Source organism: Pistacia vera, unplaced genomic scaffold (genome assembly GCF_008641045.1).
Source record: "Pistacia vera cultivar Batoury unplaced genomic scaffold, PisVer_v2 Contig587, whole genome shotgun sequence".
Lineage (NCBI taxonomy): Eukaryota > Viridiplantae > Streptophyta > Magnoliopsida > Sapindales > Anacardiaceae > Pistacia > Pistacia vera.
The window spans coordinates 750,727-776,586 of NW_022196431.1; the positions used below are offsets into that span (position 1 = coordinate 750,727).

At 33.1% G+C, this 25,860-nt stretch overlaps 2 protein-coding genes and 1 pseudogene across 2 annotated transcripts; all 3 read right to left on the bottom strand.

Moving 5' to 3' along the window:
- Positions 1 to 2,109: 2,109 nt before the first annotated feature.
- On the bottom strand, positions 2,110 to 7,044 carry LOC116109670 (NADH--cytochrome b5 reductase 1-like). Its single transcript, XM_031395894.1, is given in 10 exon segments — positions 2,110 to 2,147; positions 2,150 to 2,201; positions 2,443 to 2,529; positions 3,125 to 3,190; positions 3,893 to 3,982; positions 4,112 to 4,192; positions 5,029 to 5,106; positions 5,245 to 5,335; positions 5,573 to 5,714; positions 6,760 to 7,044. Coding segments are annotated over 10 exon segments (840 nt in total). The 5' UTR covers positions 6,875 to 7,044.
- A 6,258-nt stretch (positions 7,045 to 13,302) lies between these two features.
- LOC116109665 lies at positions 13,303 to 17,580 on the bottom strand (annotated as a pseudogene).
- Positions 17,581 to 22,168: 4,588 nt separating this feature from the next.
- On the bottom strand, positions 22,169 to 25,854 carry LOC116109679 (NADH--cytochrome b5 reductase 1). Its single transcript, XM_031395904.1, has 8 exons — positions 25,847 to 25,854; positions 25,519 to 25,609; positions 25,303 to 25,380; positions 24,386 to 24,466; positions 24,167 to 24,256; positions 23,399 to 23,464; positions 22,717 to 22,803; positions 22,169 to 22,473 (listed from the first exon to the last, which is right to left on the bottom strand). Exons 3-8 carry the CDS (start codon positions 25,378 to 25,380, stop codon positions 22,381 to 22,383), a joined length of 495 nt encoding a protein of 164 aa, XP_031251764.1. The 5' UTR covers positions 25,519 to 25,609; positions 25,847 to 25,854; the 3' UTR covers positions 22,169 to 22,380.
- Positions 25,855 to 25,860: the final 6 nt, after the last annotated feature.

The window sequence follows — 25,860 nt, forward strand, 5'->3', positions numbered from 1 at the left end:
AAGTGTGAAAGACATGGTAAAAGTGTGCAAAAATCTTATAAGAGTTGCTTAAAAATCCAGTTAAAAGTTAATATTTTTTAATTTGACTTTTTAAAATGGTCAACTAAGTAAATTTCTCACATCTCATTGTATTAAGGAAATTAAAAAAAAAAAAAAAATAAAGTATGGGATATTACTAAATTAGATGGTGGCTAAAACATACTAAAACTTTAAATATACAAACTTGCCGATTCCTCAAATATACTAAATAATAATTGTCTGTTTTAACGAGTGTAGTTGAAAATTAATTAGGGGCAATTTATACTATATATAAATGATTTTACGTGATATTCTTTTACCAAATTTGGGGTGGGCAACCTTGTCACCACCCAACCACTTGAAAAGCCCAACCATATAACTACTAATGCCCATAAATTAAGCAGTACAAGTAGAATCAGCACAAAACCTTAGAGAAAAATAAAGCTTAGATAGGGACATTTTCAATATTATGATACTTATTGTACCAAATTTAGGCTTGGCAACCCAGTCACCATCCAATTCCAACCACAACTACTAAGCTGTAAATAACACAAACCAAGTAGAATTACCACTAAACTTAGAAAAAAACAGTAAAGCTTAGTTAGGGACATTTTCATAACATATGATATTCTTTTTACAAAATTTGGGCTGGGCAACCCAATCACCATCCAAAAGTTAGCCTTTTCTTCTACTATTTACATGAAATTACTACTGTTCATTGAAGGTTTGTTTGATATTTATGATGTTTTGTTGATTTTAAAGCGATTCAAACTTCAAATTCGTTGTTTGAGTAAATGTGTTGATATATGGGGTTGAATTATAATTAATCAATGGTTTGTGAATTGTTGTCTAGTTCCATGAGTTTACTGAAAATTGTGGAAATCAAGCACTGAAATTTGGGAAAATTCACTCAGTAGTTTGAGAAAGTGACTAAGGGTGAGTGAATGAGGTTTTGACCTGCTTGGGGCTTGGGTAAACTTAGTACTGAAGTTTGAACAAGGAAACACCGAATAGACAAATTTTGTTGTCTCCAACAGCCAGTTAAGCATTTTGTAGTTGCCATTGTCGCAGTAATGTCTAAGATACAGTATTTTGTTTTCCTTTGTTGTTTGATGCCTTCAACAATTTGGGTAAAGGTCTATCAATAATTGGGCTTCTGGTATACTATGGCGTGGGTAGGGGAAAATTTGAGACCCAAGTAGGAATTCTTTGTTCAGCTCTGCAGAAATTGGAAATTTTAAAGGAACTCCATGTCATTGTCATTATTCTTAATAGGGGTGTCTAGAGCCGAGCGAGTATCTGACACACGAGTCACGTTTGTGTAAACAATGTCAAGTTCGAGTACGAGCCTAGCTCATTTGAGCTTGAAACTTAGGCTTAAGCTCAAGCTCACGAGTATGGGTGCGCACTCGAGCTCGAACGAGCTTGAGCTTCGAGTTACTTGAGAAAGGGTTATTTGTCATTTTAAAAACTTGAAAATAAAAAAAAGTTACAAAATTACAATTTAGCCTTCGAGCATGATGAGGCTCAACAGCCTATCGAGCGAGCTTGCCCTAATCGAACTAGCTCGACCCCTTAAACGAGCCACCGAGCCCGAGCTCAACTTGATTGACTTCGAGTCGAGTTCGAGCTTTTCACGAGCCGAGCTCAAGTAGCTCGCGAATTGCTCGACTATTCACTCTAATTCTTATTCCTTTTACCTTTCTAGGATTATCGAAAAAGAAAAACCCACCTCAAAAATACCAAAACCCCAAAAAGGTACTTATGAAACAAACCATCTTTCATTTAGTTTAATGTTGTTATCATCTGAAATGGCACATAGCTTACCTTGATTAACATTATTTCAGCTTAATCTGATTAATACCCAAAATACAAACATGCAGTTTAAGAAGATAAAAATAGAACTCTAGCAAAAATCTTTTCAAATGTCAAGCAAAGATAAATTACAATAATTGCTCCATGTTCCAGTTTAACAGTTATTTTTGGCACTGAAAAAGAAGCTATAGGGGAGAAGAAAAAAGGGTGTTTTCGTGTCCAGTGCCACGTGACTAATATCAATCAGATGAAGGGTTCAAGAAGTCGTGAAAAGGATTAGAACTGGAACTGCATCTCTGGTGCATATCCAAGAGCTCAACGTGAGCAGCCATGGCTTTGTTCATGGGTGGTGGACCACACCTCAGAATCTGCACATCCAACAAACGAAAGTTGCAACTTACAGTCAAATTTTTTACCTAAAGATATCTTAAATTCTTAATCAGTCAGCGAGTATGAGAACAATGGATATGTTTAAAGAGTGTTTTGATAACTATCCAACACAAAAAAGGGTTTTGGAGAGCTTCAAAATTGTAATCCAACTGGAAAAAATGCTAATGAGTTGACTAAACATAAAAACGAAGCACCATGAAAATAGTTTGAAAGCTTTACCTGAATATCAGCTGCTGGAGCAGGGCAATGGGTTTGGATCATTTCCTTTGAAACAAAGCCAACACCACCATCCCAGGATTCAGGAGGCTGAGGAATTAAACATTGAACAGGGAAGGCAGTTTTTCAGTAATAAGGCCATCAAGGATTAGAAAACAAAATATCAAATTTTAGTGAAGTTCAGATATTTGAATGTTTAACTATTTTTAATTTGCAACTCAGAAAGTTCTGTTGAATCTATCAAATTTGAGTCTTCAGAAGCTTTATATTATCAAAAATGTTATCTTATTATCAATTTGGATGAACAAGCCAGTTAAATTAATGATCAACTAAAGTGGGACTTGGAACCTTATCCAGTCAATTTGAAGTTAATGTAAATCTATATTATTTTCTTTTCCTTTTTTCCAACCAATAGTTCTAAATTCTGTCTAATTATTCCAGCACGTAACAACTCTACTAGTCAAAATTTTTCACATCTGATATCCTCAATTAATCTTGCAATCTCATTACATGAAAACTATAACCTTAAAAATCCAAAAATATAGAGATTAATTTAAGATCTGCAAAGCCAAATTTAATGCTCTGCATCATTGGAATAGTACTACACACATAAAAATGTGTAATGATACTCTGTTAAACCAAACATGTTAACAGTCGGTTTTGTTAAGTAAGAAACATAACTGACCTGATTCAAAACATAATAACATTTGAAGCGATCAGGGTACTGAGCAGCAAGTCCATCCAATTCTTCCTGCAAACACATTATAAAAAGCAATCATGATCTGTTCTCATAAACTAAAAATCCATATATTAACATATTGCATTCTTTACCTTCCACACATCATTCATTTTGAAGCAGTTCATCCTTGGTAATTTACACCCATGATGGTATAATGATCACATTATGTAAAACACATGACAAAGAACAAATGTGTACCTATTAACGAAAGATGACCGTTCATCTCTCTATTAATAATGAAAGGAATGCCATGTTTATATTGCAAAACCAGTTAACTACGGAAAAAGAAGAATGCTGACATTGATTACTGAAAAGTAAAATGCAAAACCAACCAATTGCCTATAAATCTTGAGCATTCTAAGATTCCTTAAGATTTACCAAGTTTTTCCAAAGTGGTTCACATCCATCCACCTCTAATAATGTCTGTCTTTACAGAAGTCAGTATGTTCCAATTTTCAGTAATTATATGGGCTAAAATGTCATCTATCTTAATGTAGACAAGGCAACTAATCTTGCAAATGTTGGTCGACCACTTAATGGACCCACCAAGGATTCCATACTGCTCAATGCATAGCAAGCCACTAACAGGCATGTAAAACCATTTCCATAAGGGATATATGAAGGACCAAGCATGGCTCAACTACATTATCTTGAAATTTTCAATAAAACAAGGACTACAATGCTGAATAATTGACAAACAAGAGCATAAATTACCTTCAAAAGAATGTCCTCATATGTAACGTTCGCATAAATGAGGTGAACCTTTGTCTTGTCTTTGGGGTTCTCTAGTATGGCCCTAGCAACCTAAATGAAAAACATATGAAAAAAATCAAGTATCTATCAACATCAACACCTTCTGAAATATAATACTTTCACATTTATGGCAGACCAAGATCTCTACACAATGATAAAAGTTTAATTTCAGCAACCTACTTGGAACATTGGAGTAATGCCAGAGCCTCCTGCTATCATCCCAAATGCTCTAACTTGGCCGGGTTGGTACCTGAATCGACCCTGGTAGCAGCAATATTTCAAGATCAGAAATCAAAATAAGAGATTTTTCATAGAAGCGATGTGAATTATACAAGCATAGTTCATACACGGAATTACTAAACCAGCATTATGAAGGTTAGCTAGGAAGCAGACTTTTGATTATGACCACAAGTTGCAAACTTATACCACAAATGTGATTCATGAATGTCTTATGTGGAAACAGATTTTCTATAGTAATAAAAATTTTTGTCATAGGACAACTTCATATGTAAAAGATGGAATATGAACTTGAAATTTTAATATTTAATGCTTCTTAGTAGTGATATATAAAAAAATAAATGTTCCTTGGTAATAGCAAATCCAGGAAAACCTGAAATCAACTGATAATTTCACAGTTTAACCATGCAATTCACTGAGAAAATAAAAGGCATTCTGATTTACTCGTTATGATGACTTGATTGTTAAATATTTCATCATAATTCGGTAAGACTCTTAAATTGTGTCAAATAACAAGAAGAAAAATGCATATATTTAATAAGGAGAAAGAAATTTTATACTTGCTCAATGATTCTTTCTGATATACTTGCAACATAGGAAATTTGTTTATAAAATCCACTAGATGTTTGCCTGGGATGGCATTAAATTAATGCTGGATAAGGCTGACATGAACTTGTGCATCATACTCAGTATTGATGCATTGATAGAAACATTTAATTGATGAATCCAACAAAATTAATTTTAACATCCTTTTTCATCTCTAGTGTAACAGCCTTAAAATAAAGGGTCATAACAGGAATACTGTGACAAGCATGCAGTGAAAGGAAATTCAGTAAATTAATAGCAAAAGGAATTTGTACCTTGGGTCCCTTCACAGCAAGATAATCACCAACACGCATCTCACGGAAATGGTGAGACATCCTACCTTGTGGGTACATCTATATAGAAGTAAAATCCAAAAATAATGCAAATTCAGAAGGGATAAAAATTCAAAAAAAAAAAAGAGGGAAAAGAAAAACTTATACTTAAAGAAACTAAGTAAAGACAACCAAGATAATTTTTTTTAGGTGACATACCTTAATAACTAATTCAAAATGACCAACATCAGAATCTAAGGTGGTTGGGGTATATGGTTTAATAACCTCTTCACCTTGACTATCTTTGCCCCTGTTCAAAACAGTTACAGTATAAATGGCAACAATTCTAAACAGCTGCTGCTAAAGCCTAAGGTAAAAAGTAATCTTTCATTCTATCTATTAAAATCATTCACAAACCAGTTGGTAATTGAAACTTCTAACAACCATTAGATTAAAAAATGAAATTATATGAGACAGAAAACAAGAACAACAATTCAAATGAGACTTTTGCTCATTGCACCAGGTGGGATACAGAAGATCAACCAACCTGCAGCTAATATGCTGTCCAATTGGGAGACCCAAAACTGAAGTAGGTGCAGGAAGTGCAAATGTGAATTTTGCCACATTATGGCTCAGCTGCGCACGTTTGACAAGCTTAAACTCCTTAAAATTCTCAGGATCCAAGCACCCTGTAATTGCACACGAAAGTTTAGATAGATAACAATATAGACAAACAATTTGTAAAACATAGAGAAATGGTTTCACACAGAAGCAGAACCAAATTTACAATCTAAAACGTTAGTTATAATAGAGAATAGTGACTGCAAAGGGATTCAATATCACCATGCTGCAAAATACAAGGGAATTCAAACAGAATAAGTGCAAAGCTTCAGGAGCAAAAGGGCACTTAGCAGAATCGATTGAGGTACAACTGAGTCCAAAACAGCCATCCATGACAAGCGTAAGGTATATAAACTTTAGCCATGAAATTAAATTGAGCTGCTGAGCTTGGACATTATACATTCAGTCTCAGTTCTGGTAGATTTCACCAAGTTTGCTTGTTCATGGCCCGTTTTAGATTTTTAATTAATTAGTAATTAGAACAAAGTTTATGCCATTCTTGTTGACATCCTAACTATATAATCCTTTTTTCCAAGTCTTCAGGATTTAGTTAACTTCTAAGTTGAACTAAAAGTCAATTTTCAATGATGGTTGACTAATATTTGAAAGATTAGTCATTAAGAGATACTTAAGTCATAGAATCCATAGAACGTGTACTATGTAGGTAACTTGAATAAAACTGTTGTAGCTTTTTTTTCAGATCCCAAATGATACCCAATTTGCACTATGCAATAACTAAATTTCAAGAAATCATGAATATTCATCTAAAAACAAAACATTTTTAACAAAAACAAGCAAATCAATTCAAAAAACTAACTATAAGAGATGAATAGAAGAGAGAATGATCTCAAATTTATGATTAAACTTATTGAGGCACAAGCAAGATTGTTAAGCTTATTAAACATTTATAACACAACACTCCTCAAATAGAAATCATAAGCAAATCCAAATGTACAGTACACTGAAAGCATTGACATTTCTTATAACTTTAACAACTCACTCAACACTAACAAACTAACCAAATAAAAAATACCCACCAACCAAAAACATATTATAACTGAAAATATCAAAACCTTAAACAATTAAAACAAGTAATGGAGAGAAAGGTGAAACCTTTGGGCTTCTTGGAGGAAAATAAGAAGGAAGCACCAAAAAGAATGGCGAGAAGAGCCACAGCTCCACCCAGGAGGAGCTGACCATCTAAAGACTGCAAAAACTCCATGTCCATGATACACTTTTTGGAGAACCTCAGAAGTAAGTAAGATTTATTGGGTTTAGAGTGATGTTTCCAAAGCAAAAAGGTGAAATATGAAAACAAAAAAAGGAACAAATTGATGGGTAGGCGAGGAAAATATTGTTTAGTTTGTTGAATATTATATTTCTTATCTTTAATTAAGACTGTTGGTAATAATGGGAAATTAGAAAATCGGAAAGCTTTGGTGAGACCAAATGGTGAAAGACAAACTGAGGGATCTGGTGCACCTACCCGCTCCCTCACTGTGATACCCAACTACGTATATATTATAGGGTTAATAAAAATATTTCCCCTAAGGTATAAATTTATAACAAAAACATAAATTTTCATATGGTTAATTTTTGGGTGTTAAAATAAATTAAGAAGGGTTAATTAGGTAAATGTTCGTTAATTTATCATATTATAAATTTATAAACACTAAAGTAATGGTTCACTAACAATAGAGAATTTTTGTTATTTCCCAAATTTTAAGGGTATTTTTGTTTTTGATTAATATACAGGGTCGAGAAAAACCCCTAATGTAGCAAAGAGTAAGTTGACCTGTTTTTGTGGAAGGGTCATTTTGAAAAAACAAAAAACATTTTTCAGTTTATTTAATTTTCATTATTAATGATAGTAGTAGATTTTTTTTATTTTTTTTTAGTTTTAGTTGATTAATTGAGATTTTTGAAAATAGAAAATTCAAGTTTTTTGTTTTAATTTATTGAGTTGGGTTTTTCTTGATTTTGTATTACATAATGCATCTTTTGATTCATTTCACCTTCATTTTCTTTGCAAGGTCTATTTATGGAACAATTCAATATACATATACCAATTACCAATCAATGCAAGGAATTGTAATTTTGTTCAGTGGCGGATTTACTTAATGACGAGTGGGGACTACGGCCCCCACTCAAACTTTAAAAAACTTCAGTTTGTATAAATATTTATATTTACTTGCATTTTACCCCTTATAAGACTTTGACCTTTTGCCCCCATAAATTTTTTTTGTTTATTTTTTGCCCCCATCGAGTGAAATTCCTGGATCCGCCACTGATTTTGTTGATTGCTTTTATTAAAAAATTGTGATTCTAGTTGGATAGATCTTTTATAATTGAAATTAATGATACACATTGGTATTGTCATATTAAAAAGTCAATGCCTTCATGGTCTTTGATGAAGGTTTTATTTTGTCCTCTAGAACAATGCCCCAATTGAATACACTCTTGAGCTCTTTTAGAATCTAAGTTAGAAATATTTAGATAAATAAATATAATAAAAATAAGAAATTATTGAGAGATTTTGAAGATGGTCATTTAGGGAATATAGTTTTTCTATATATGTAATATAATTTATGATTTGTTTAAATCAATCTAATAATAATATTAATTCATGTTGGTTCTTGTAAAGATTTATTGAATGAAATTTTTTATTTTTTCCAAANAGCTTTGGTGAGACCAAATGGTGAAAGACAAACTGAGGGATCTGGTGCACCTACCCGCTCCCTCACTGTGATACCCAACTACGTATATATTATAGGGTTAATAAAAATATTTCCCCTAAGGTATAAATTTTAACAAAACCATAAATTTTCATATGGTTAATTTTTGGGTGTTAAAATAAATTAAGAAGGGTTAATTAGGTAAATGTTCGGTAATTTATCGTATTATAAATTTATAAACACTAAAGTAATGGTTCACTAACAATAGGGAATTTTTGGGTCCGTTTGTTTTATTATTTTATACCTTATTCCCTATCATATTCCCAAAATACTTGTTTGTTTAATTATTTGGGAAATACTATTATATTTTTTTAATTCCTTTTACTCCTCTTAAGTTTATTAATTTAATTAAACACCCCTAGAAAAAAAGTTTAAAAATTAACAAAAACACCCCCACCCACCCACCCACTGTCAGTGATTTCTGGAATCTGTCACAACGATGTAGAAACGATCGGAACTGGCTGGTAATTCGCCAATCTAGCCTTTTCCAATCAAATCCACAGTGGATCTAGCCAGAAAAGGCCAGATTTGGTCGTCGTTGACCGACAATGATGACCATATCTTTGGTTGTCGCTGACGGCCAAATCTGGCCTTTTGCGGCCATCGACGGCAGATATGGTCGTAGATCTAGCCTTTTCCTGCCAGATCTGTGGTGGATCTGGCCGAAAAAGGCCATAGCGACGCACAATCGGCTAGATCCGACCGGTCTGCATCGTAACGCCATTTTTCGACCAGATTCCGACGGTAGTGGCCAGAATCTGGCACTACGGGTGGGTGGGGGTGTTTTTGTCATTTTACAAAAATTTTATATATTGGGGTGTTTAGTTAAATAAGCAAACCTATAGGGTTTTTTTGTCAAATTTTAAATTTTACCTCGTAATACTCACCTTATTCAACTACCCAATTTTATTCTCAAAATCCTATCCAAAATAACAAACCAAATGGACCATTTGTTATTTTCCAAATTTTGAGGGTATTTTTGTTTTTGATTAATATGCAGGGCCGAGAAAAACCCCTAATATAGGAAAGAGTAAGTTGACCTGTTTTTGCGGAAGGGTCGTTTTGAAAAAGCAAAAAACATTTTTCAGTTTATTAATTTTCATTATTAATAATAGTAGCAGTTTTTTTTTTGATTTTTTTTTTTTTTTTTTTTTTTTTGTATTAGTTTGTTTTAGTTTTAGTTGAATAATTTAGATTTTGAAAATAGAAAATTCAAGTTTTTTGTTTTCATTATGAGTGGGGCTTTCTTGATTTTGTATTACATAATGCATCTTTTGATTCATTCACCTCATTTTCTTTGCAAGGTCTATTTATGGACCATTGAAATACATCTAACCAATTACCAATCAATGCAGGGAATTGTAATTTTGTTGATTGCTTTTATTAAAAAATTGTGATTCGAGTTGGATAGATCTTTTATAATTGAAATTAAGGATACACATTGGTATTGTCATATTAAAAAGTCAATGCCTTCATGGTCTTTGATGAAGGTTTTATTGTCCTCTAGAACAATGCCCCAATTGAATAAACTCTTGACCTTTTTAGATCTAAATTAGAAAATATTAGATAAATAAATGTAATAAAAATAAGAAATTATTGAGAGATTTTGAAGATGGTCTTTAGGAATATAGTTTTTTCTATATATGTATTAATTTATGATTTGTTTAAAAACCTAATAATAATGTTAATTGATGTTGGTTCTTGTAAAGATTATTGAATGAAATTTTTTATTTTTTCCAAAAGAGTTAATAATGCTTACTTGAAAATTGGATATGGAATAATGGAATATATTACCTAATTCTTATTTATATTTGAAAATATTTTAAAAATGGATCGTCGTACAATTAAAAAAATAGATTTCATTAGTTGCGTTTGGTTGGATATTTACACATATTTCAAACAATTTTGGAGATAACGTTTGGTTGAATATTTGTGTAATAGAATCTTGAGAATATTATCCCGACACTTCCTGACCGTTTGAAGACAGTTACAGGCCTAAAGTTATTTGTGAGTTGATTTTTCTTCTTTCACTGCTTCTTCCAATTTTCTTCTTTCTTCTTTCACTGCTTCTTCACGTCACATGTTCACTTATATTATATTAATAAATCACTTATAAAATAATATATCAATCAAATATTCAATACAAATATCAAGATCAAAATACTCTACTAAACACATGTTCTGCAAATCATATTCTTGTAATTATAACTCTACTTAACTATCCAATATTATTCCTAAAATTCTATCCAAAATAATGAACTAAACATACAATATTATTATTATAAAATATTATTCAACAAAATATTCGAAACCATCGACCAGAGCCATTAGTTTAGAGTCTGGCAGCACGTGGTTTCAAATTACTTGAGGCGCAACTGGCCCAACGAAAAGAGACCCTTGAAAAAATGCTTTTATTAGGTGGGTTTTATTTCTATATCTCCCTCAAGTTTAAGTTTATAACATTTAACACACTGACTCCTATGGTTAAAAATATATCAAAAACCACCTCATTGTTAATTTTTAATATAACAAATGCCCTATATATATGGTTAGAGGTTAGTCAATTCTGAGGCCATAACAAGAGACTTGTTTAAGAAAAGACATGGATTAAGCTTAGAATAAATAAACATGTAAATTTAAAAAAAGAAAATGATTATTTAAAGTCCAAACAGGGGAGAAGGGAGTTGGTGATGCGGCATGAAACCATTGTTTTAAAACTTGGACCAGAAGACTACCCGCTTCACTGCTCGGGTCATGGGTCAACCGGTTAGACCGACCGGTTGGATCGGTGATGTTAGCACAGCCAAAAAAAAATCTTTTTTTTTTTTTTTTGAAAATTTCAGATTTTCAATAAGAATACCAACTTAATTACTACCCAATTCAAACTCAATAACAATCCCAACATGATTTAACTAGAATCCAAAGTCTCCAAACATCATCCATTACAAATTAAATGACAAAATACATAATAATTAATAACAAAACATTTGGTGCAAGTGTTTTTAACATACAAATTCAGTGAACAAATTATGCATCAAAGCAATAGATTATCAAATAAAGACAGTGAAAATATCTTTACAAAAGAGAGAGGCGTTGTCTTCGTCAATTTTGAGCAAGAGAAGTGTTGTCGTCATCGATTCCAGCGAAGGAGGGAGGCGTCATCATCCATCGTCGTCAAGCAAGGGAGAAAAGAGGTGCGTCGTCGCCAAAATCCAATGAGTGAAATGTTGCCTTCGTCGAGCAAGGGAGAAGGGAGGAGAAAGGAGGTGTGTCGCTGCTAAAGTCCAGCGAGGGAGGTGTTGCCGTCGTTGAGCGATGCAATCTAACGAGGGAGGTGCTGTCATCGTCGAGCAAGGGAGAAGGGAGGTGCGTCATCACCGAAATCCAGTGAGGGATGTGATGCCGTCATCGAGCAAGGGTCCAAGGGAGAGTGGAGTTGAGAGATTGAATTGAGACTAGGACTGTAAACGAGCCGAGCTGGCTCGGTAAAAGTTCGTTTAGAGCTCGGCTCGATAAGGCTCGGTTCGACTCGAACTCGAACTCGGTTCGTTAACCGAGTCGAGTTCGAACACAGTGAAGCTCAGTTTGTGGGCTCGCGAGCTCGGCTCGGCTCGATTAAGCACTGTACACTTCACAGGGTGTTTTGGTGATTTTTTAAATTATTAGGTATTAAACTGATATTTTCCAGTGAAAAAAGTTTTAAAAAATGATAGTTTCCCCCCAAACTGCAAATTTGAAATAACACGAGTTCCTTATATCTTCTCTCACTTTCTTTTCGTTTCGTCTTTGTTCGTCTTTTAGGGTTTTGGTTCTAATAATTTCTCCACCTCGGTAAGTTCGCATCGATTCGACTCTAAGTGGATTCTATTTTCTTCATTCGCTGCTTATCAAATTTTCGATTGTTGTCTTCTTCTTTGACTACTTACTATTTTCAGCTTGTTCAATTTGCACTTGGACTTTTTAAACTAATTTTTCTTTGTTTGGGTTTTTTCGATGATAATAAATACGAATTTTAGGTTTTCTTTTTGTCATAATTGATGTGTTGACTTTTCTCGACGTGCAGGTGATATTTGAACTTTGGTTTCTGCAAGGAAGATGGAAGATTGGTTCTTTTATTTTATGAGTTTTGTTTAATAAAATTTGTGTGGGATTTTTAAACTGGGGTGGAATTTGAGAATTTTTAATTGGATTATTGCAGTTATTTGTCTTTTGTTTTGTCTTGAGTTAAGTTGGTCTTCAATTTTTTTCTCTCAACTGAGTTTTAGTAAAATTAGGTATGTGCTTTCTGGTAAAACATAAGGGCTCGCGAGCCTTAACGAGCTCGAGCTCGAATCTCAATTTTGAGGCTCGCCAGGCTCGAGCTCGAGCTCGACACTGCTGTAAACGAGCCGAGCTCGATAAGCCAAAAGCTCGACTCGGCTCGGCTCGTTTACACCCCTAATTGAGACTAATTGTAGTTACTTTGAGAAGGGAGTTGTGATTTTGGAGAGTTGAGAGATTGAAGAGAGTGAAGTGGAGTAGAGTCGCGCGAAAAATACTTAGATTTAGGGTTTTTCCATTTTAAACATTGACCCGGTTTACTAAGCGGTCTGGTTCGACCGGGCAGGTTGCACTGTTTATTCGGTTTAATAGGGGGTTTAAACGGTTTTTTAATTAATAACAGTTTTATATTAATTCGGATCGGACACAAAACCAAGTCCCGGTCGAACCGGTTAGATGGACCAGTCCGATCCGGCTTTTAAAATAGAGGTTTTAATAGACAACACTTAGAGTGGACTCTCCCCCGAGTATGATTTTTCGGAACACAAAAAAGGGTTTTGGAGAGCTTCAAAATTGTAATCCAACTGGAGAAAAATGCTAATGAGTTACTAAACATAAAAACGAAGCACCATGAAAATAGTTTGAAAGCTTACACGCAATATCAGCTGGAGCAGGGCAATGGGTTTGGATCATTTCCTTTGAAAACAAAGCCAACACCACCATCCCAGGATTCAGGAGGCTGAGGGAATTAAACATTGAACAGGGAAGGCAGTTTTTCAGTAATAAGGCCATCCGGTTAAGAAAACAAATATCAAATTTAGTGAAGTTCAGATATTTAATGTTAACTATTTTTAATTTGCAACCTAGAAAGTTCTGTTGAATCTATCAAATTTGAGTCTCAGAAGCTTTATATTATCAAAAATGTTATCTTATTACAATTTGGAGAACAAGCCAGTTAAATTAATGATCAACAAAGTGGGACTGGAACCTTATCCAGTCAATTTGAAGTTAATGTAAATCTATATTATTTCTTTTCCTTTTCCAACCATAGTTCTAAATTCTGTCTTATATTCCAGCACGTAACAACTCTACTAGTCAAAATTTTTCACATCTGATATCCTCAATTAATCTTGCAATCTCATTACATGAAAACTATAACTAAAAATCCAAAAATATAGAGATAATTTAAGATCTGCAAAGCCAAATTAATGCTCTGCATCATTGGATAGTACTACACACCTAAAAAGTGTAATGATACTCCGTTAAACAAACAAACATGTTAACAGTCGTTGTGTTAAGTAAGAAACATGACTGACCTGATCAAAACATAATAATATTGAAGCGATCAGGGTACTGAGCAGCAAGTCATCCAATTCCTGCAAACACATTATAAAAAGCAATCATGATCGTGTCTCATAAACTAAAAATCCATATATTAAACATATTGCATTCTTACCTTCCCACACATCATCTTTGAAGCAGTTCCTCCTTGGTAATTTACACCCATGATGGTATAAAAATCAATTTGTAAAACATCATGACAAAGAACAAAGTGTACCTATAACGAAAGATTACCGTCATCTCTCTATTAATAGAAAGGAATGCCATGTTTATATTGCAGAACCAGTAACTACGGAAAAAGAAGAATGCTGACATTGATTACTGAAAAGTAAAATGCAAAACCAACCAATTGCCTATAAATCTTGAGCATTCTTAAGATTCTTAAGATTTACCAAGTTTTTCCAAAGTGGTTCACATCCATCCACCTCTAAAATGTCTGTCTTTACAGAAGTCAGTATGTTCCATTTTCAGTAATTATGGGATAAATGTCATCTATCTTAATGTAGACAAGGCAACTAATCTTGCAAATGTTGGTCGACCACTTAAGGACCCACCAAGGATCCATACTGCTCAATGCATAGCAAGCCACTAACAGGCATGTAAAACCTTTCCAAGGGATATATGAAGGACCAAGCATGGCTCAACTACATTATCTTGAAATTTTCAATAAAACAAGGGACACAATGATGAAATTGACAAACAAGAGCATAAATTACCTCAAAAGAATGTCATATAGTAAAGTTCGCATAAATGAGGTGAACCTTGTCTTGTCTTTGGGGTTCTCTAGTATGGCCTAGCAACCTAAATGAAAAACATATGAAAAAAATCAAGTATATATCAACATCAAAACCTTCTGAAATATATACTTTCACATTTATGGCAGACCAAGATCTTACACAATGATAAAAGTTTATTTCAGCAACCTACTGGAACATTGGAGTAATGCCAGAGCCTCCTGCTATCATCCCAAATGCTCTAACTGGCCGGGTTGGACCTGAACGACCCTGGTAGCAGCAATATTCAAGATCAGAAATCAAATAAGAGATTTTCATAGAAGTGATGTGAATTATAACGCATAGTTCATACACGGAATTACTAAACCAGCATTATGAAGGTTAGCTGGAGCAGACTTTGATTATGACCACAAGTTGCAAAATTATATCACAAATGTGATTCATGAATGTCGTATGTGGAAACAGATTTCTACAGTAATAAAAAAAATTTGTCATAGGACAACTTCATATGAAAAGATGGAATTGAACTTGAAATTTTAATATTTAATGCTTCTAGTAGTGATAATAAAAAAATAAATGTTCCTGGTAATAGCAAATCCAGGAAAACCTGAAATCAACTGATAATTCACAGTTAACCATGCCATTCACTGAGAAATAAAAGGCATTCTGATTTACTCGCTACGTAATGACTTGATTGTTAAATATTTCATCATAATTCGGTAAGACTCTTAAGTGTGTCAAATAACAAGAAGAAAAATGCATATATTTATAAGGGGAAAGAAATTTTATACTTGCTCAATGCGTTTCTGTATACTAGCAACATAGGAAAATGTTTATAAAATCCACTAGATGTTGCCTGGGATGGCATTAAATTAATGCAGGATAAGGCTGACATGAACTTGTGCATCATACTCAGTATATGATGCATTGATAGAAACATTTAATTGATGAATCAACAAAAATTAATTTTAACATCCTTTTTCATCTTAGTGTAACAGCCTTAAAATAAAGGGTCATAACAGGAATACTGTGACAAGCATGCAGTGAAAGGAAATTCAGTAAATTAATAGCAAAAGGAATTTACCTTGGGTCCTCACAGCAAGAAATACACCAACACGCATCTCACGGAAATGGTGAGAGACATCCTACCTTGTGGGTACATATATAGAAGTAAAATCCAAAAAAATGCAAATTCAGAAGGGATAAAAATTCAAAAAAAAAAAAGAGGGAAAAGAAAAAACTTATACTTAAATAAACTAAGTAAAGACAACCAAGACAATTTTTTTTAGGTGACATACCTTAAAAACTAATTCAAAATGACCAACATCAGAATCTAAGGTGGTTGGGGTGTATTGTTAATAACCTCTCACCTTGACTATCTTGCCCTGTTCAAAAAAGTACAGTATAAATGGCAACAATTCTAAACAGCTGCTGCTAAAGCCTAAGGTAAAAAGTAATCTTTCATTCTATCTATTAAAATCATTCACAAGCCAGTTGGTAATTGAAACTTATAACAACCATTAGATTAAAAAATGAATTATATGAGACAGAAAACAAGAAAAACAATTCAAATGAGACTTTCGCTCATTGCACCAGGTGGTATACAGAAGATCAACCAACCTGCAGCTAATATGCGTCCAATTGGGAGACCACAAACTGAAGTAGGTGAGGAAGTGCAAATGTGAATTTGCCACATTATGGCTCAGCTGCGCGCGTTTGACAAGCTTAAACTCCTTAATCTCAGGATCCAAGCACCCTGTAATTGACACGAAAGTTTAGATAGATAACAATATAGAAAACAATTTGTAAAAAACATAGAGAAATGGTTTCACAAAGAAGCAGAACCAAATTTACAATCTAAAACGTTAGTTATAATAGAGAATAGTGACTACGAAGGGATTCAATATCACCATGCTGCAAAATACAAGGGAATTCAAACAGAATAAGTGCAAAGCTTCAGGAGCAAAAGGGCACTTAGCAGAACGATTGAGGTACAACTGAGTCCAAAACAGCCATCCATGACCAGCGTAAGGTATATAACTTAGCCATGAATTAAATTGAGCTGCTGAGCTTGGACATTATACATTCAGTCTCAGTTCTGGTAGATTTCACCAAGTTTGCTTGTTCATGGCCCGTTTTGATTTTAATTAATTAGTAATTAGAACAAAGTTTATGCCATTCTTGTTGACATCCAACTTATAATCCTTTTTTCCAAGTCTCAGGATTTAGTTAACTTCTAAGTTGAACTAAAGTCAATTTTCAATGATGGTAGACAATATTTGAAAGATTAGTCATTAAGAGATACTTAAGTCATGAATCCATAGAAACTGTTGTAGCTTTTTTTCAGATCCCAAAGATGATACCCAATTTGCACTATGCAATAACAAAATCAGAAATCATGATATATCTAAAAACAAAACATTTTTAACAAAAAACAAGCAAATCAATTCAAAAAACAACTATAAGAGATGAATAGAGAGAGGAATGATCTCAAATTATGATTAAACTTTGAGGCACAAGCAAGATGTTAAGCTTATTAAACATTTATAACACAAACACTCCTCAAATAGAAATCATAAGCAAATCCAAATGTACAGTACACTGAAAGCATTGACATTTCTATAACTTTAACAAACTCATCCACAACTAACAAACTAACCAAATAAAAAATACCCACCAACCAAAAACATATTATAACTGAAAATATCAAAACCTAAACAATTAAAACAAGTAATGGAGAGAAAGGTGAAACCTTGGGCTTCTGTGAGGAAAATAAGAAGGAGCACCAAAAAGAATGGCGAGAAGAGCCACAGCTCCACCACGAGGAGCTGAACATCTAAAGACTGCAAAAAATCCATGTCCATTATACACTTTTTGGAGAAACTCAGAAGTAAGTAAGATTTATTGGGTTAGAGTGATGTTTCCAAAGCAAAAAGGTGATATGAAAACAAAAAAAGGCAAATTGATGGGTAGGCGAGGAAAATATGTGTAGTTTGTTGAATATTATATTTCTTATTTTAATAAGACTGTTGGTAATAATAGGAAATTAGAAAATTGGAAGTTTGGTGAGACCAAATGGTGAAAGACAAAATGAGGGATCTGGTGCACTACCCGCTCCTTCACTGTGATACCAACTACTGTATATATTATAGGGTTAATAAAATATTTCCCTAAGGTATAAATTTTAACAAAACCATAAATTTCATATGGTTAATTTTTGGGGTTAAAATAAATTAAGAAGGGTTAATTAGGTAAAGTTCGGTATTTATCGTATTATAAATTTATAAACACTAAAGTAATGGTTCACTAACAATAGGGAATTTTGGGTCCGTTTGTTTTATTTTATACTATTCCCTATCATATTCCCAAAATACTTGTTTGTTAATATTTGGGAAATACTATTATATTTTTTTAATTCCTTTTACTCCTCTAAGTATTAATTTAATTAAACACCCCTAGAAAAAAAGTTTAAAAATTAACAAAAACACCCCCACCCACCCACCCTGTCAGTGATTTCGGATCTGTCAAACGATGTAGAACGATCGGAACTGGCTGGTAATTCGCCAATCTAGCCTTTTCCAATCAAATCCACAGTGGATCTAGCCAGAAAAGGCCAGATTTGGTGTCGTTGACCGAACATGATGACCATATCTTGGTTGTTCGCTGACGGCCAAATTGGCTTTTGCGGCCATCGACGGCAGATATGGTCGTAGATCTAGCCTTTTCCCGCCAGATCTGTGGTGGATCTGGCCGAAAAAGGCCATAGCGACGCACAATCGGCTAGATCGACCGGTCTGCATCGTAACGCCATTTTTCGACCAGATTCCGACGGTAGTGGCCAGAATCTGGCACTACGGGTGGGTGGGGGTGTTTTTGTCATTTTACAAAATTTTATATATGGGGGTTGTGTTAATAAGCAAACCTATAGGGTTTTTTGTCAAATTTTAAATTTTACCTCGTAATACTACCTTATTCAAACTACCAATTTTATTCTCAAATCCTATCCAAAATAACAAACCAAATGGACCATTGGTATTTTCCAAATTTTGAGGGTATTTTTTGTTTTGGATAATATGCAGGGGCGAGAAAAACCCCTAATATAGGAAAGAGTAAGTTGACCTGTTTTTGCGGAAGGGTCGTTTTGAAAAAGCAAAAAAACATTTTTCAGTTTATTAATTTCATTATTATTAGTAGCAGTTTTTTTTTTTTTTTTTTTTTTTTTTTTTTTTTTTTATTAGTTTGTTTTAGTTTTAGTTGAATAATTTAGATTTTTTGAAAATAGAAAATTCAAGTTTTTTGTTTTCATTATGAGTGGGCTTTCTTGATTTTGTATACATAATGCATCTTTTGATTCATTTCACCTCATTTTCTTTGCAAGGTCTATTTATGGCACATTGAAATAATCTACCAATTACCAATCAATGCAGGGAATTGTAATTTTGTTGATTGCTTTTATTAAAAAATGTGATTCGAGTTGGATAGATCTTTTATAATTGAAATTAAGGATACACATTGGTATTGTCATATTAAAAAGTCAATGCCTTCATGGTCTTTGATGAAGGTTATTTTGTCCTCTAGAACAATGCCCCAATTGAATAAACTCTGACCTCTTTTAGAATCTAAATTAGAAATATTTAGATAAATAAAATGTAATAAAAATAAGAAATTATTGAGAGATTTTGAAGATGGTCTTTAGGAATATAGTTTTTTTTTATATATGTATTAATTTAGATTTGTTTAAAAAACCTAATAATAATGTTAATTGATGTTGGTTCTTGTAAAGATTTATTGAATGAAATTTTTTATTTTTTCCAAAAGAGTTAATAATGCTTACTTGAAAATTGGATATGGAATAATGGAATATATTACCTAATTCTTATTTATATTTGAAAATTATTTTAAAAATGGATCGTCGTACAATTAAAAAAATAGATTTCATTAGTTGCGTTTGGTTGGATATTTTTACACATATTTTCAACACAATTTTGGAGATAACGTTTGGTTGAATATTTGTGTAATAGAATCTTGAGAATATTATCCGACACTTCCTGACCGTGTTGAAGACAGTTACAGGCAAAGTTATTTGTGAGTGATTTTTCTTCTTTCACGTGCTTTCCAATTTTCTTCTTTCTTCTTTCATGCTTCTTCACGTCACATGTTCACTTATTTTATATTAAAACACATTATAAAATAATATATCAATCAAATATCAATACAAATATCAAGATCAAAATACTCTACTAAACACATGTTCTGCAAATCATATTCTTGTATTATAACTCTACTTAACTATCCAATATTATTCCTAAAATTCTACCAAAATAATGAACTAAACATAAAATATTATTATTAAAATATTATTCAAAAAAATATTCGAAAACCATCGACTAATTTTTTTTTTTTTTTTCAATTTTCATGGAAGTAACGATTTTCATATTATTAAGTGTGAAAGACATGGGTAAAAGTGTGCAAAAATCTTATAAGAGATCTTGCTTAAAAACCCAGTTAAAAGTTAATATTTTTTAATTTGACTTTTTAAAATGGTCAACTAAGTAAATTTCTCACATCTCATTGTATTAAGGAAATAAAAAAAAAATAGAAAAGATATTAAGGAAATTAAAATAGGGGATATTAATAAATTAGATGGTGGCTAAAACATATCTAAAACTATTAAATATACAACTTGCCGATTCCTCAAATATGCTAAATAATAATTGTCTGTTTAATAACGAGTGTAGTTGAAAATTAATTAGGGGCAATTTCATACTATATATAAATGATTTTACGTGATATTCTTTTTACCAAATTTGGGGTGGGCAACCTTGTCACCATCCAACCAATTGAAAAGCCCAACCAAAACTACTAACACTAATGCCCATAAATTAAGCAGATCAAGTAGAATCAGCACAAAACCTTAGAGAAAAATAAAGCTTATATAGGGACATTTTCATACTATATGATACTTATTGTACCAAATTTAGGCTTGGCAACCCAGTCACCATCCAAGTCCAACTACTTGAAAAGTCCAACCACAACTACTATAGCCTGTAAATAAACCAAACCAAGTAGAATTACCACTAAACCTTAGAAAAAACAGTAAAGCTTAGTTAGGGACATTTTCATAACATATGATATTCTTTTTACAAAATTTGGGCTGGGCAACCCAATCACCATCCAAAAGTTAGCCTTTTCTTCTACTATTTACATGAAATTACTACCGTTCATCGAATGTGTGTTTGAATATTTATGATGTTTTGTTTGATTTTAAAGCGATTCAAACTTCAAATTCGTTGTTTGAGTAAATGTGTTGATTATTATGGGGTTGAATTATAATTAATCAATGGTTTGTTGAATTGTTGTCTAGTTCCATGAGTTTACTGAAAATTGTGGAAATCAAGCTCTGAAATTTGGGAAAATCTCACTCAGTTCCTTTGTAGTTTGAGAAAGTGACTATAGGGTGAGTGAAGGAGGTTTTGACCTGCTTGGGGCTTTGGGTAAACTTATGTATTGAAGTTTGAACAAGGAAACACCGAATAGACAAATTTTGTTGTCTCCACCAGCCAGTTAAGCATTTTGTAGTTGCCATTTACTTGCATACTTTTTGTCGCAGTAATGTCTAAGATACAGTATTTTGTTTTCCTTTGTTGTTTGATGTCCTCAACATATTTGGGTAAAAGTCCATCAATAATTGGGCTTCTGGTATACCTGTGGCTGTGGGTAGAGGAAAATTTGAGACCCAAGTAGGAATTCTTTGTTTCAGCCCTGCAACAAATTGGAAAATTTTAAAGGAACTCCGTGTCATTGTCATTATTCTTAATAGGGGTGTATAGAGCCAAGCAGAGTATCTAAACACACAAGCTCAGTTTGTGATAATCAATGTCGAGTTCGAGTACAAGCCATGCTCATTTGAGCTTGAATACTTGGGCTTGAGCTCAAGCTCACGAGTATGGATGCATACTCGAGCTCAAACGAGCTTGAGCTTCGAGTTTATTGTGAGAAATGTTTATTTGTCATTTTAAAAACTTGAAAATAAAAAAAAAACTTACAAAACTTACAATTTAACCCTTTGAGCATGATGAGGCTCGCGAGCCTATCGAGCCGAGCTTCGCCCTAATCAAACTCAGCTCGACCCCTTAAACAAGCCACTCGAACCCGAGCTCAACTTAATTGACTTCGAGTCGAGTTCGAGCTTTTCACGAGCCGAGCTCAAGTAGCTCGCGAATTGCTCGACTCACATCTCACTCTAATTCTTATTCCTTTTACCTTTCTAGGATTATCGAAAAAGAAAGACCCACCTCAAAAATACCAAAACCCCAAAAGAGGTACTTATGAAACAAACCATCTTTCATTTAGTTTTAATGTTGTAATCATCTGAAATGGCAACATAGCTTACCTTGATTAACATTATTTCAGCTTAATCTGATTAATACCCACAATAACATAAACATGCAGTTTAAGAAGATAAAAATAGAACTCTAGCAAAAATCTTTTCAAATGTCAAGCAAAGATAAATTACAAATAATTGCTCCATGTTCCATGTTTAACAGTTATTTTTGGCACTGTAGAAAGAAGCTATAGGGGAGAAGAAAAAAGGGTGTTTTCGTGTCCAGTGCCATGTGACTAATATCAATCCAGATGAAGGGTTCAAGAAGTCGTGAAAAGGATTAGAACTGGAACTGCATCTCTGGTGCATATCCAAGAGCTTCAAGGTGAGCAGCCATGGCTTTGTTCATGGGTGGTGGACCACACCTCAGAATCTGCACATCCAACAACAAAAGTTACAACTTACAGTCAAATTTTTCACCTAAAGATATCTTAAATTCTTAATCAGTCAAAGATGTATGAGAAACAATGTATATGTTTAAAGAGTGTTTTGATAACTATCCAACACAAAAAAGGGTTTTGGAGAGCTTCAAAATTGTAATCCAACTGGAAGAAAATGCTAATGAGTTAACTAAACATAAAAACGAAGCACCATGAAAATAGTTTGAAAGTTTTACCTGAATATCAGCTGCTGGAGCAGGGCAATGGGTTTGAATCATTTCCTTTGAAACAAAGCCAACACCACCATCCCAGGATTCAGGAGGCTGAGGAATTAAACATTGAACAGGGAAGGCAGTTTTTCAGTAATAAGGCCATCAAGGATTAGAAAACAAAATATCAAATTTTAGTGAAGTTCAGATGTTTAAATGTTTAACTATTTTCAATTTGCAACTCAGAAAGTTCTGTTGAATCTATCAAATTTGAGTCTTCAGAAGCTTTATATTATCAAAAATGTTATCTTATTAGCAATTTGGATGATCAAGCCAGTTAAATTAATGATCAACTAAAGTGGGACTTGGAACCTTATCCAGTCAATTTGAAGTTAATGTAAATCTATATTATTTTCTTTTCCTTTTTTCCAACCAATAGTTCTAAATTCTGTCTAATTATTCCAGCACGTAACAACTCTACTAGTCAAAATTTTTCACATCTGATATCCTCAATTAATCTTGCAATCTCATTACATGAAAACTATAACCTTAAAAATCCAAAAATATAGAGATTAATTTAAGATCTGCAAAGCCAAATTTAATGCTCTGCATCATTGGAATAGTACTACACACATAAAAATGTGTAATGATACTCTGTTAAACCAAACATGTTAACAGTCGGTTTTGTTAAGTAAGAAACATAACTGACCTGATTCAAAACATAATAACATTTGAAGCGATCAGGGTACTGAGCAGCAAGTCCATCCAATTCTTCCTGCAAACACATTATAAAAAGCAATCATGATCTGTTCTCATAAACTAAAAATCCATATATTAACATATTGCATTCTTTACCTTCCACACATCATTCATTTTGAAGCAGTTCATCCTTGGTAATTTACACCCATGATGGTATAATGATCACATTATGTAAAACACATGACAAAGAACAAATGTGTACCTATTAACGAAAGATGACCGTTCATCTCTCTATTAATAATGAAAGGAATGCCATGTTTATATTGCAAAACCAGTTAACTACGGAAAAAGAAGAATGCTGACATTGATTACTGAAAAGTAAAATGCAAAACCAACCAATTGCCTATAAATCTTGAGCATTCTAAGATTCCTTAAGATTTACCAAGTTTTTCCAAAGTGGTTCACATCCATCCACCTCTAATAATGTCTGTCTTTACAGAAGTCAGTATGTTCCAATTTTCAGTAATTATATGGGCTAAAATGTCATCTATCTTAATGTAGACAAGGCAACTAATCTTGCAAATGTTGGTCGACCACTTAATGGACCCACCAAGGATTCCATACTGCTCAATGCATAGCAAGCCACTAACAGGCATGTAAAACCATTTCCATAAGGGATATATGAAGGACCAAGCATGGCTCAACTACATTATCTTGAAATTTTCAATAAAACAAGGACTACAATGCTGAATAATTGACAAACAAGAGCATAAATTACCTTCAAAAGAATGTCCTCATATGTAACGTTCGCATAAATGAGGTGAACCTTTGTCTTGTCTTTGGGGTTCTCTAGTATGGCCCTAGCAACCTAAATGAAAAACATATGAAAAAAATCAAGTATCTATCAACATCAACACCTTCTGAAATATAATACTTTCACATTTATGGCAGACCAAGATCTCTACACAATGATAAAAGTTTAATTTCAGCAACCTACTTGGAACATTGGAGTAATGCCAGAGCCTCCTGCTATCATCCCAAATGCTCTAACTTGGCCGGGTTGGTACCTGAATCGACCCTGGTAGCAGCAATATTTCAAGATCAGAAATCAAAATAAGAGATTTTTCATAGAAGCGATGTGAATTATACAAGCATAGTTCATACACGGAATTACTAAACCAGCATTATGAAGGTTAGCTAGGAAGCAGACTTTTGATTATGACCACAAGTTGCAAACTTATACCACAAATGTGATTCATGAATGTCTTATGTGGAAACAGATTTTCTATAGTAATAAAAATTTTTGTCATAGGACAACTTCATATGTAAAAGATGGAATATGAACTTGAAATTTTAATATTTAATGCTTCTTAGTAGTGATATATAAAAAAATAAATGTTCCTTGGTAATAGCAAATCCAGGAAAACCTGAAATCAACTGATAATTTCACAGTTTAACCATGCAATTCACTGAGAAAATAAAAGGCATTCTGATTTACTCGTTATGATGACTTGATTGTTAAATATTTCATCATAATTCGGTAAGACTCTTAAATTGTGTCAAATAACAAGAAGAAAAATGCATATATTTAATAAGGAGAAAGAAATTTTATACTTGCTCAATGATTCTTTCTGATATACTTGCAACATAGGAAATTTGTTTATAAAATCCACTAGATGTTTGCCTGGGATGGCATTAAATTAATGCTGGATAAGGCTGACATGAACTTGTGCATCATACTCAGTATTGATGCATTGATAGAAACATTTAATTGATGAATCCAACAAAATTAATTTTAACATCCTTTTTCATCTCTAGTGTAACAGCCTTAAAATAAAGGGTCATAACAGGAATACTGTGACAAGCATGCAGTGAAAGGAAATTCAGTAAATTAATAGCAAAAGGAATTTGTACCTTGGGTCCCTTCACAGCAAGATAATCACCAACACGCATCTCACGGAAATGGTGAGACATCCTACCTTGTGGGTACATCTATATAGAAGTAAAATCCAAAAATAATGCAAATTCAGAAGGGATAAAAATTCAAAAAAAAAAAAGAGGGAAAAGAAAAACTTATACTTAAATAAACTAAGTAAAGACAACCAAGACAATTTTTTTTAGGTGACATACCTTAATAACTAATTCAAAATGACCAACATCAGAATCTAAGGTGGTTGGGGTGTATGGTTTAATAACCTCTTCACCTTGACTATCTTTGCCCCTGTTCAAAAAAGTTACAGTATAAATGGCAACAATTCTAAACAGCTGCTGCTAAAGCCTAAGGTAAAAAGTAATCTTTCATTCTATCTATTAAAATCATTCACAAACCAGTTGGTAATTGAAACTTCTAACAACCATTAGATTAAAAAATGAAATTATATGAGACAGAAAACAAGAACAACAATTCAAATGAGACTTTTGCTCATTGCACCAGGTGGGATACAGAAGATCAACCAACCTGCAGCTAATATG

Bases quoted from the DNA above. Each gene is read 5' to 3' on its own strand.
- LOC116109679 (XM_031395904.1), bottom strand. From the start codon at position 25,380: ATGTACCCACAAGGTAGGATGTCTCACCATTTCCGTGAGATGCGTGTT. The intron at 24,257-24,385 runs GTAGGTTGCTGA...TTTTTCATTTAG, and splicing joins GCATTACTCCAATGTTCCAA to GTTGCTAGGGCCATACTAGA. The intron at 23,465-24,166 runs GTAATTTATGCT...ATGTGTTTGCAG, and splicing joins ATGAGGACATTCTTTTGAAG to GAAGAATTGGATGGACTTGC.